Source organism: Chiloscyllium plagiosum, chromosome 23 (assembly GCF_004010195.1).
Source record: "Chiloscyllium plagiosum isolate BGI_BamShark_2017 chromosome 23, ASM401019v2, whole genome shotgun sequence".
NCBI lineage: Eukaryota > Metazoa > Chordata > Chondrichthyes > Orectolobiformes > Hemiscylliidae > Chiloscyllium > Chiloscyllium plagiosum.
In genome coordinates this window covers 31801190-31813590 of record NC_057732.1, presented here as the reverse complement: position 1 = coordinate 31813590, position 12401 = coordinate 31801190, and the positions used below count along the sequence as shown (strand labels likewise).

The following is a 12401-nucleotide window of genomic DNA, read 5'->3' as shown; positions in this document are numbered from 1 at the left end:
GGTGGGGGAGTTCAGGTAGCGGTTAATATCGCGGCGGCAGTTTGCTATGAAGAGGTCGAGGGCAGGTAGGAGGCCAGCACGGGGTGTCCAGGTGGACGGGGTGTGTTGGAGGTGGGAGAAGGGGTCGTCAGAGGGTGGGCGAGAGTCTTGACTGTGTCCATTCATCCACTGTCGTAGTGTCTCCTTGGTCTGGCCAATGTACTGTGCCTAGGGGCATCCTTGTCTGCAGTGTATGAGATAGACAGTGTTGGCTGAGTCACATGAGTACCTGCCGTGCACGTGGTGGGTGGTGTCCCCCTGTGTAATTGTAGTATCCATGTCAACACTCTGACACATCTTGCAGTGGTTGCCATGACAGGGTTGTATAGTGTTGTGGTCCTGAAGGCTGGACAGTTTGTTGTGAACAATGGTCTGTTTAAGGTTTGGCAGTTGTTTAAAGGTGAGAAGTGGAGGCGTAGGGAAGATCTTGGCAAGGTGCTCATCCTCATTGATAATGTGTTGCATGCTCTGAAGAAGTGCTCTGTCCTTAATCATTGTAAGGACTTAACATCAATCTAGGTTTGTTCAATATGTAGCATTAGTTGTATGACACTTTGATCTTTTACTATAAATTCTATGACCTACGATCCTGCCCCACTAGCTACCTGATGAAGGAGCAGCACTCCAAAAGCTTGTACTTCCAAATAAACCTGTTGGACTATAAACTGGTGTTGTGTGATTTTTAACTTTGTCCACCCCAGTCCAACACCAGCACCTCCACATTATGGCTTTTAAGCTAATTTAACTTTAACTCTTTAGGATTGCCTTACTGCAAACTGACCTCAGATTCTCCAACTAAGTTAGCCAGCTGCTGTTTAATAGCTCCATCTCTTCAATTCTAATTTTATTCAATTGGGGGAGGCAGTGGTATGATTGCTAGACTGTTAATCCTGTGGCCCAGGTAATGTTCCAGAAGACCCGAGTCCAAATCCTGCCATGGCAGATGGTGTAATTTGAATTCAATAAAATCTGGAATAAAGAGTCTAATGATGACCATAAATTCATTACTGATTATTTGGAAAAAGACATCTAGTTCACTAATTCCCTTAAGGGAGGGAAACTCTCATCCTTACCTGGTCTAGCCTACATGTGACTCCAGACCCACAGCTATGTGGTTGACTCTTAACTGCCCTTTGGGCAATTAGGGATGTGCAATAAATGCTGGTTTGACTAGCAATGCGCTCATCCTGTGAATGAATACAAAAAATGTTTAACTTTCTGGGTTGCCATTTGTTTAGGTGTTCTGGCAATCACTAAAGCCCAGAATTTTAATTACTTTACCTTCTTAGCTGTTAAAATCCTATGGCAATCCAACCTTTTAAATGCATTAGATTTTACGGTGCTTCTGTTGCATTATTTCCATTTTCTACTACAAAGAACAAAGAATGGCACTGCACAGGAGCAGGCCCTTTGGCCAACCAAACCTGCACTGTCACATGATGTATTTCTAAACTAAGAATCCTTGGCCTCTTTGCGATCCGTATTCATCTATTCCTTGCTTATTCACGTCTCTGTCAAGATACCTCTTAAATGTTGCTTCTACCTTCTCTGGCAGCACATTCCAGGCAGTTACCGCTCACACACCTCCTTTAAACTTGCCCACCTTTACCTGAAACCGATGTCCCTTAGAAAATTGATGTTTCTACCCTGGGAAAAGGATTCCAACTATCATTTCATCAATGTTTCTCATAATTGTGTTAACCTTGGTCAAGTCACCTTGGACATTCAAGTGAAAACAAACCAAGTTTGTCCAATCTCTGCTCATAATTAATTCCCTCCAAATCAGGCAACACTCTGGTAAACCTCTCCAAAGACTCCACATTCTTCTGAAGGTATGATGACCAGAACTGTAGAAAGTATTCCAAATGTGCCTTACCAAAGCTCTATTCAGCTGTAATATGACTTGCTAATTTTTATACTCCATACCTGACCAATAAAGGCAAGCAAATGCCTTCTTGACCACTTTATTCACTTATAGAGAACTGTGGACCAGTATGACTAGATCCCTGTGTATGTTAATGCTTCCAACGGTTCTGCCATTTACTGTATACTTCCTTGCTGCATTCAACCTTCGAAAATGCATCAACTTGCATTTGTCCAAATTAAATTGCATCTCCCATTTCTTTGCTCAAGTCTCCAGTCTATCAATACCCTGCTGTATCTTCTGACAATCCTCTTCACCATTGGCAGCTCCCCTCACTTTTATATTATCTGCAAAATTACTAGTTAGATGACCTTCATTTACCTCCAAATCATTTGTATATATCATAAACAACAGGTTTGCCAGACTGATCCCTGTGGAACACTATTGGACACAGATCTCCAGTGAGAAAAACACCCTTCCACTGCTGTTCGCTGTCTTCTATGACCAAGCCAGTTCTGTATAAGACCATATGATATAGGAGCAGAAATTAGACCATTCAGCCCATTGAATCTGCTCCGCTATTCAATCATGGCTGATAGGCTTTTCAACTCCATTTTCCTACTTTCTCCCCATAACCTTTGATCCCCTTGGTTTGTGATCTGTTACTATGACAAATTCCTGTCTGTAAGGGTACTGATTGAATTCCTAACACCAAAGATGACAGGCAAACCTCCTCCTCTATTTCTGGACAGCAGGATGGAATGTCATAAGTGTACATTTTCTCTTATGAACAGTTAAAATCAAATTAAAGAGTAATAATCTACTAGAGAGTACTGCAGCAAAAATCAGATCCTCAAAGGAAACAAAAATCTAAGTTAAAATTTGATTTTGGGCAGGGATAATGCACCCCAGTAGTATCCTGCAGTACCTATCAGTTATGCCAAATCTCGAAGAATAAGGAAGATGCCTGCCACATAAAGCTCCCAAAACTTCCAGATAGCAGGACGGAATGCCATGGAGAGTTGTTTCTTTTTCTATTCTTGTGCAAATCAAACAAACTAATCAACTAGTTTACGAAGGAACCACACTTGAAAGGAAGTATCTTTTTTGGTCCTTTGAGCAACTGAAACAAACTAACTAATTGACATTTAACAACTTAAAGGGCATTGCCACAAACCTGAACTGTTTTACAAGAAACCTAAATTCACATTAATAAAACATTTTGGGCAGATAATGGCTATAGCTATGCTGTGCCCACTGGTTGCACAAGACCTCAAGTGTGTCAGTGGACAATACGTGTAAGATGTTTCCTTCCAAGGTTATCTAGGCTCAGAAATAATCACAGAGAAAAGGTACGCAACAGGGTCTAACAACCACCTCCAAGACCCACTACTTGGACCAATTAATGACAAAAAAAAGAAAAGTCGCTATAATCTAATGTACCCAACATATACATGCAACATGGATTCTTCAAGGCTGTAGAAACTGCAGGCAGCCTAGGAGTCTGTGAACCACCTTAATCGCCGACCATATGGGACTGCTGTGTACACATGCATATCAAATTTCTGATTTTTTTCTTTTTCTCATTCATGGGATGTGGGTATCAGCTGATCCAGAATTGCTGAGAGGGAAGTTAAGAGTCAACTAGTTTAGTCTAGGTCGGGAATCACAAGAAGGCCAAACCTGCTAAGGATATTGGATTTCCTTCCTTAAAGGGGATTCATGAACCAGAAAGGTTTTTATGACAAATGATAGTGCTTATGTCGTGAGCATTAGATTAGCTTTTCTCTTTCACTGAATTAAAATTTCAACACCTGCAGGGTGCAGTTCAAACCTATGTCCTTAGAACATTAGCCTGGGGTCTTTGACATCACCACAGTGGCATCACCTTCCTTTGAAGAGTACGTCTAGAGCCACCCATCAGTAGCTTTGCTACTTCTGGGTGTTAAGATAGAGCACCAGAGTGTGAAGTTGCTGCATCTTCCACTGTAATTTAAATACTGTACAGTCATCTAATATCTGTTTAGTCTGATAACTGAATCTGAAGGAAATTGAAAACTACAGAAAAATCCTGTTGATATCCATAAAATTGATGAGCCTTTGGGAAAGCATCTCCAATTTTACTCAAGGGTACTTCTGATCTGAAGATATGCTGAAACCACACTAAGCTTCTGTAAACGGAAGGAAAAGAGGGAGTGCTTTTATGTTACTATTTTTTATTCCTCTTTGTGTTCTGTTGATGACTGCTTTAGAGTGAAATATCAGAGGTTACATTATGCTGAGTTTAATGTTATTATATTACATGTTCACTTTTATTTATTGTCCTTTGCAAGCAAATTTGTTTTTTATTTCAGTGCATGGAAATGGTATATCAGAAAAGTAAGAAAGTGGCAGATGAAAATGTTACAATACACCTTAAAGGCTGAGAAGTTTTATACAACAAAAACATTAAAAGTGACATTTCAGATGTGGATGAAATGGGTGCAGTTCCAAAAGATGCGACAAGCCTGTGAGTTGAAATCTATTTATATGATAAAGAATGAGAATTAATAATTCTGATTGCACGTGTGTTGTTTGTCATTTTAAAGACTAGTTTTTGTGTTCGGTTATATTTACTAAAGTGAATCCTTATTTGAAAAATATGATTAGAAAGTATTTTGTTGGAAGTAATCAATACTTAAATGGATGCAATGTTTTCCTCTGTAAAATATCCTTTATTCATAAATTTTGTAAAAATACATTCTGAAACATTTTGATTTTAAAATTACAGATAAAATGCAATAAATTTTGACTTCTCGTCATACACCATGTTTTACTCATAGATGTCTCAATACAATTTAATATTTACAGTATAAATTCTGACAGACTTTTGGTGCAAACTTGATGGGCCAATGGACCTCTTCTGCACCCGTTGGACTCCATGATTCTGTATTAAGCATATAGCCTGAGTCCAAAACATTTTAATTTGAAAATTAACAGTTCAATAGAAGTTAACTTTTCCATTGAGGTGCTTCAGTACAATTTAAATACATTTGATGTTAATTACGTATGTTTCTTGTCAGGCATATAAATCCAAGGGGGTTCTACAATTTCCAGTACCTTAGTATACTATGCCTGAAAAGTCTGATGAAAATGTAGAATTTCCATTTCAGCAGAAAAAGGGGAAAAACATATTATCTAAATGGTGAAAGATTTCCAAACACTGAGATGCAGAGGCATTTGGGTGTTCTGGTGTATGAATCACAAAAGGGTAGTAAGCAAGTACACAAGTAACTATGAAAGGTACATCAAGTAATTAGAAAAACGAGTAGAATGTTGGAGGGTGAACATGCAGCATAGGTTGGTATCTGGGATTTCGATGTTGTGGCCATTTCAGAGACATGGGTAGAGCAGGGACAGGAATGGTTGTTGTAGGTTCCAGGATTTAGATGTTCAGTAAGAACAGAGAAGGTGGTAAAAGGGTAGAGGTTGGGGAGTGTGTGGATGGCATTGTTAGTCAAGGACAGTATTACAGTTGCAGAAATACAGTTTGAGGACTCATCTGCTCAGGTAGTATGGGCTGAGGTTAGAAATAGGAAAGGAGAGGTCACCCTGTTGGGAGTTTTCTATAGGCTGCCAAATAGTTCCAGAGATGTAGAGGGAAAGGATAGCAAAGATGATTCTGGATAGGAGCAAGGGTATTTGTTATGGGGGAATTTAACTTTCCATATATTGACTGGGAATACTTTAGTTCAAGTACTTTAGATGGGTCAGTTTTTGTCCAATGTGTGCTGGGGGGTTTCCTGACACAGTATGTCAACAAGGGGCGAGGCCACATTAGATTTGGTACTGGGTATTGAACCCAGCCAGGTGTTAGACTTGGAGGTAGGTGAGCACTTCGGTGATAGTGACCACAATTTGGTTAATTTTATTTTAGTGATGGGAAGGGATAGGTACGTATGCAGGGGAAGAGTTATAACTGGGGGAAAGGTAGTTACGATGTGATTAGGCAAGATTTAGGATGCATAGGATGGGGAAGGAAACTGCAGGGGATGGGCACAATTGAAATGTGGAGCTTATTCAAGGAACAACTGCTACGTGTCCTTGGTAAGTATATACCTGTCAAGCAGGGAGGAAATGGTCGAACACGGAAGTCGCGATTTACTAAGGAAGTTGAATCTCTTGTCAAAAGGAAGAAGAAGGCTTATGTTAGGATGAGATGTGAAGGCTCAGTTAGGGCTCTTAAGAGTTACAAGTTAGCCAGGAAAGACCTAAAGAGAGAGCTAAGAACAGCCAGGAGGGGACATGAGAAGTCGTTGGCGGGTAGGATCAAGGAAAACCTTAAGGCTTCTATAGGTATATCAGGAATAAAAGAATGACTAGAGAAAGATTAAGGCCAATCAAGGATAGTATTGGGAAGATGTGCGTGGAGTCAGAGGAGATAGGGGAAGCACTGAATGAATATTTTTTGTCAGCATTCAGACTAAGAAAAGACAATGTTGTCGAGTAGAATACTGAACTACAGGCTACTAGACTAGGTGGGATTGAAGTTCACAAGGAGAAGGTGTTAGCAATTCTGAAAAGTGTGAAAATAGGTAAGTCCACTGAGCCGGATGGGATTTATCCTAGGATTCTCTGGGAAGCCAGGGAGGAGATTGCCGAGCCTTTGGCTTTGATCTTAATGTCGTCATTGTCTACAGGAGTAGTGCTAGAAAACTGGAGGATAGCAAATATTGTTCCCTTGTTCAAGAAGGGAATAGAGACAACCCTGGTAACCAGTGAGCCTTACTTCGGTTGTGGGTAAAGTGTTGGAAAAGGTTATAGGAGATAAGACTAATAATCATCAACCAAGGAATAAGCTGATTAGGGATAGTCAGCACAGTTTTGTGAAGCTAAGGTTGTGCCTCACAAACCTTGATTGAGTTCTTTGAGAAGATGACCAAACAAGTGGAAGAGGGTAAAGTGGCTGATGTGGTGTATATGAATTTTGATAAGGCGTTTGATAAGGTTCCCCATGGTAGGTTATTGCATAAAATATGGAGACATGGGATTGGGGTGATTTCGTGGTTAGCTGAAATTGGCTAGCTGAAAGAAGACAGAAGGTGGTGGTTGATGGGAAATGTTCATGCTGGAGTTCAGTTATTAGTGGCGTACCGTAAGGATCTGTTTTGGACCCACTGTTGTTTGTCATTTTTATAAATGACCTGAATAAGGGCACAGAAGGATGCGTTAGTAAATTTGCGGATGACACTGAAGTCAGTAGAGCTGTGGATAGTGCTGAAACTTTATTGCTGGAACAGCACAGCAGGTCAGGCAGCATCTAGGGAACAGAAGATTCGACGTTTCGGGCACATGCCCTTCTTCAGGAATCATTCCTGAAGAAGGGCATGTGCCCGAAACGTCGAATCTTCTGTTCCCTAGATGCTGCCTGACCTGCTGTGCTGTTCCAGCAATAAAGTTTCAGCTTTGATCTCCAGCGTCTGCAGACCTCACTTTCTCCTTGAAGAGCTGTGGATAGTGCCAAAGGATATTGTGAGTTACAGAGAGATATAGAAAAGCTGCAGAGCTGGGCTGAGAGGTGGCAATTAGAGTTTAATCTGGAAAAGTGTGAGGTGATTCACTTTGGAAGGAGTAACGGGAATGCAGAGTATTAGGCTAATGGTAAGGTTCTGGATAATGTAGATGAGCAGAGAGATCTCGATGTCCGTGTGCATAGATCCCTGAATTTTGCCACCAGATTGATGGGGTTGTTAAGAAGGCATACGGTGTGTTAGCTTTTATTGGTAGAGGGATTGAGTTTCAGAACCATGAGGTCATACTGCAGCTGTACAAAACTGGTGCGGCCGCACTTGGAATATTATGTACAGTTCTGGTCACCACATTATAGGAAGGATGTGGACGCTTTGGAAAGGGTTCAGAGGAGATTTACTCGGATGTTGCCTGCTTTGGAGGGAAGGTCTTACGAGGAAAGGCTGAGGGACTTGAGGCAGTTTTCATTCGAGAGAAGAAGGTTGAGAGGTGACTTAATTGAGACATATAAGATAATCAGAGGGTTATATAGGGTGGATGGTGAGAGCCTTTTTCCTCGGATGGTGATGACTAGCATGAGGGGGCATAGCTTTAAATTGAGGGGTGATAGATGTAGGACAGAAGTCTGAGTTAGTTTCTTTACTCAGAGAGTAGTAGGGGCGTGGAGCGCACTGCCTGCAGCAGTAGTAGATTCACCAACTTTAAGAGCATTTAAATGGTCACTGAATAGACATATGGACAAAAATGGAATAGTGTAAATTAGATGGGCTTCTGATTGATTTCACAGGTCGGTGCAACATTGAGGGCTGAAGGGTCTGTACTGCGCTGTCATATTCTTTGTTCTAATGTTCTATGTTCTATATTATTTATTGTGAGGGGAATTGAATACAAGTAGTCCCTGATTTATGGATGTCCAACTTATGGATGCTTGTATTTATGAGCATGATCCCATACAGGTGTATCATTGTAAAAATCTGACGTATGAATGTTTTCTTGTACTGAAAAACACCTGTTTTATATTGTCCTGCATTGTTGTTCTGGCTTGCATAGAAATTGACTCAAGAATGGAACCAACTTGCAACCCAGAGACTGCTTGTCCTAATGTAGTGAGGTTATGCTTCAGTTCTACAAGACACTAGTGATACCCCATCTGAAGTATTGATTACTGAGGAAGAATCTACAATTGTGGGTCCCTTTTTAAAAATAAGAGGCTGCCCATTTAAAACAGAGATGAGGCAACTAGTCTTTGGAATTCTTCCTAAGAATGGGTGGAAACAGAGACTATAGCTATTTTTAAGGCAGAAATGGATAGACTCTTGGTAAGCAAGAGGATGAAACATTTTCGGGGTAGGCAGGAATGTGGATTTAGACTAGTATCATATTCCATCATTATTTTATTGTATGAATGTGCTGGCTTGAGGGACCAAACGGCGTACTCCTGCTCCATGTTTGTATGTTCATTTGTTTATCGCATACAGTGACCTTTCCCAATTATGCCTATGTAGTAGCTCTCCAAGCTTTAATACATCTCAAAGTATGCAGTCCTGGGTCTTGAAATGTACAGTGTGCAACACTTTGCACTGGAAGACCAGCAAGCTTTATGCAGACTAAGGAGTGCCTTTCACTTAATTAATGGTTCTCCAGATGAATTGAAGTTTGTCTTGGCTGGAAGTTCATTGACAAAAATCACTACACCAGATCTCCACTGCAACACCACATTTCATGAGACAGGTTTGCTTCTCCTGCACACCCACTGCATTTAGAGTTTTGTGCATCATGCTCATGCAAATACAGTTCACTTTTGAACCATCTTTCAAATACCATCTTTCAATCAGAGATGAAGAGGAATCTCTTCTTTCACAGGATAATGAATCTGGAATTCTTTACCATGGACGGCTGTAGAGGCTGGATCATTATATTCAAAGCAATATTAGACAGAATTTTAGATCAGTCAGGGAGTCGGGGTGGTAGAGAAAAGGCAGGAAAGTAGAGTTGACAAGTCTCAGATCAACCATGATCTCCTTGGATGGGAGAGCAAGCTTGATGAGCTGAATCGTGTGCTTTTGCTCCCTACATCTTATGGTCTCCTAAATTAAATCATGGTTTCACATTGAAGTAATGAATTTAAAAATATTGACTGACAGATGAGTTAATGAGTTGTGTCTCTTAAAATATAAATGTGTAAGCTGTATGGGTACTTCATAATCAAGATTTCAGTTTCAGGGCTGCACAGTGGCTCCGTGGTTAGTACTACTGCCTCACAGCGCCAGGGAGCCAAGTTCAATTCCAACCTCTGGTGACTGTCTGTGTGGAGTTTGCACATTCTCCCTGTGTATGCTTGAGTTTCCTCCGGGTGCTCCGGTTTCCTTCCACAATCCAAAGATGTGCTGGTCAGGTGAATTGGCCACGCTAAATTGCCTTAGTGTTCAGGGATGTGTAGGTTAGATGCATTAGTCAGGTGTAAATGTAGAGGATTGGGTCTGGATGGGTTACTCTTTGGAGGGTCAGTATTGACTTGTTGGGCTGAAGAGCCTGTTTCCTCACTGTAGGGAATCTAATCTAATCTGATATAATATAACTACTACTCACAGATTTTAGCACAGATCCCAGCCTCTTAAAACCATATCTCCAGATTCTTCATGTAGTCAGATCTGACAGTGAAGGGGACAAAGGATTTGTCTCATAGTATTGAAATAACATGTCTTTGCTCTTGCTTTAATTTGAGGCCAGTTTCAGCAAATCACGTGGCTCGTTAGTCTGCGCACCAGCAGTGGATCCTATGAGAAGGCAGTGACACCACTCATGTTCAGGGCCAGTTTGACCTGCATACTTCCACTACCTGGGATTGTTACTCCCTTTATGCCATGATTTAGAGATGCCGGTGTTTGATTGGGGTGTACAAGTGGTTGTGGAGTGCATAATTGTAAGATACAGAATTTATAGCAAAAGTTTACAGTTTGATGTAGTTACATTCTCAGGTTAACTGTAACAATTGGTGTCAGTGCAGATAACATGTTGAGATGTTGAAGGTGTTAGCTCCCTGTGTTCCTTGTATGTGCCATAATTGTTAGACTGATTCTAATCTAAAAAGTGAGTTAACAGAATCTTACATGGATTCATGCAGTTTTTGAGCAAAGTACAATGTAACTCCGCAAGTACAAATTCATCCCACAAATGTATATGTGTATGTGGGCGTGTGTCTGGGGTGGGGGTTTGTGAGTGTCTGTGAGAGAGAGTGTATATGTGTGTGTGTGAGTGTAAAGTGGTCTAAGTCTGTGAGAGGGTGCGAGAGAATGTGTGTATGTATGTGTGTGAGTGAGTGTAAAGGGGTATAAGTGTGGGAGTGTATGTGTGAGCTTTTGAGAGAGAGCTTGTGTATGGGAGATGGTCTGCCTGAATGTATGGGTCTGTAGGAGTATGTGTCTGCGTCTGCAGGAGTGTGTCTGTGTGTCTGTAGGAGTGTCTGTGTGTCTGTATGTGTCTCTGTAGTGCAGTGAGATCACCTATAGTGTGACATGAACGCAAGGTCCTGGTTGAGTCCATCCCCATGGGTACTGAACTTGGCTATCAGATACAGACACACACACACACTCTTATAAACCCACACACTCACGCAGATCCTCTCTCATACACAAGCTCTCTCTCATACGCGCACACATACACTCCCACACTCACACGGTCACACGCACCCTCTCACAGACTTAAACCCCTTTACACTCGCACACATTCACTCACTCTCTCACATACACTCATAACAACACCCCCACACACACATACCCACATGCGCGCGCACACACACACACACGTTTGTGGGGTGAATTTGTACTTGCAGAATTACGTTTTACTTTGTTCAAACACTGCATGAATCCATGGAAGATTCCGTACATCCGTTTTTTAGATTAGAATCGGTCTGAACATTGTGGCACAGACAGTCTCACACAGGGCAACTCACACCTTCAATGCATTATCTTGGCCGACATGACACCAAATGTTAAAGTTCATTTGAGAACATAACTTCAAAGAAATTCTGCGATTTGAAAGAAGTGAAACCAACAGGTTCATTCTAAAAGGTGTGTTTCAGAAATTGCTGCATTAGTCATTGAATCTAGTCACAACAGACCCACGACAATGTTGCTGATTCTTGACTGTTCTGGCCGAGCAAGCCAGTTAATACAACTCAGCTTATCAAAACTGCTATGATGTCTAAAGAAAAGGAAGGAACCATTAAATTAACTAAGTCGACCTAAGGACTGAAAGCATAAAAATAAACCCAGCTTGTTGATTACGCAAAGTTCTCCATGTTAACATCGGGAGGGTTGTGCCCAAATTGAGAGCACTGTTCTACAGACTAGTTAAGTAACAGCCTGACATAGTCATACTTACAAAGTCATACTTTAGTGACTACCTTAAATGAACAAAAAAAGTATAAAATTATAACATGTTATATGCTTTTTTCTATGCATATTAAAGTACTTCTTGTCCCTCTCCTAGTGCTTTCAGCAGTTTCTTAGAATTTGCTGCTTTCTTTCTAAAACAATTAGATAATTGACTGCTGCTAGTTGACTGTTTGAATTTGGAGATCTCTACATTGTTGACCATCTGTTTCAAAACTGCAATATTGATCTTCAGGATATTTAGAACATAGAACATAGAACAGTACAGCACAGAACAGGTCCTTCAGTCCACGATGTTGTGCCGACCACTGATCCTCATGTATGCACCCTCAAATTTCTGTGACCATATGTATGTTGAGGAGTCTTTTAAATGTCCCCAATGACCCTGCCTCCATAACTGCTGCTGGCAATGCATTGCATGTTCTCACAACTCTCTGTGTAAAGAACCCGCCTCTGACATCCCCTCTATACTTTCCTCCAACCAGCTTAAAACTATGACCCCTCGTGTTAGTCGTTTCTGCCCTGGGAAATAGTCTCTGGCTATCGACTCTATCTATGCCTCTCATTATCTTGTATACCTCAATTAGGTCCCCTCT

At 41.1% G+C, this 12401-nt stretch overlaps 1 protein-coding gene across 1 annotated transcript in view; it reads left to right on the top strand.

Annotated features, from left to right (window-relative positions):
• Nucleotides 1–12401, top strand: part of fbxl13 (F-box and leucine-rich repeat protein 13) — a 314516-nt gene that overhangs the window by 43067 nt on the left and 259048 nt on the right. The window contains exon 8 of the mRNA XM_043713824.1: nt 4258–4412. Coding sequence (XP_043569759.1) covers nt 4258–4412 — 155 coding nt within the window. The remainder of the gene's footprint in view (nt 1–4257; nt 4413–12401) is intronic.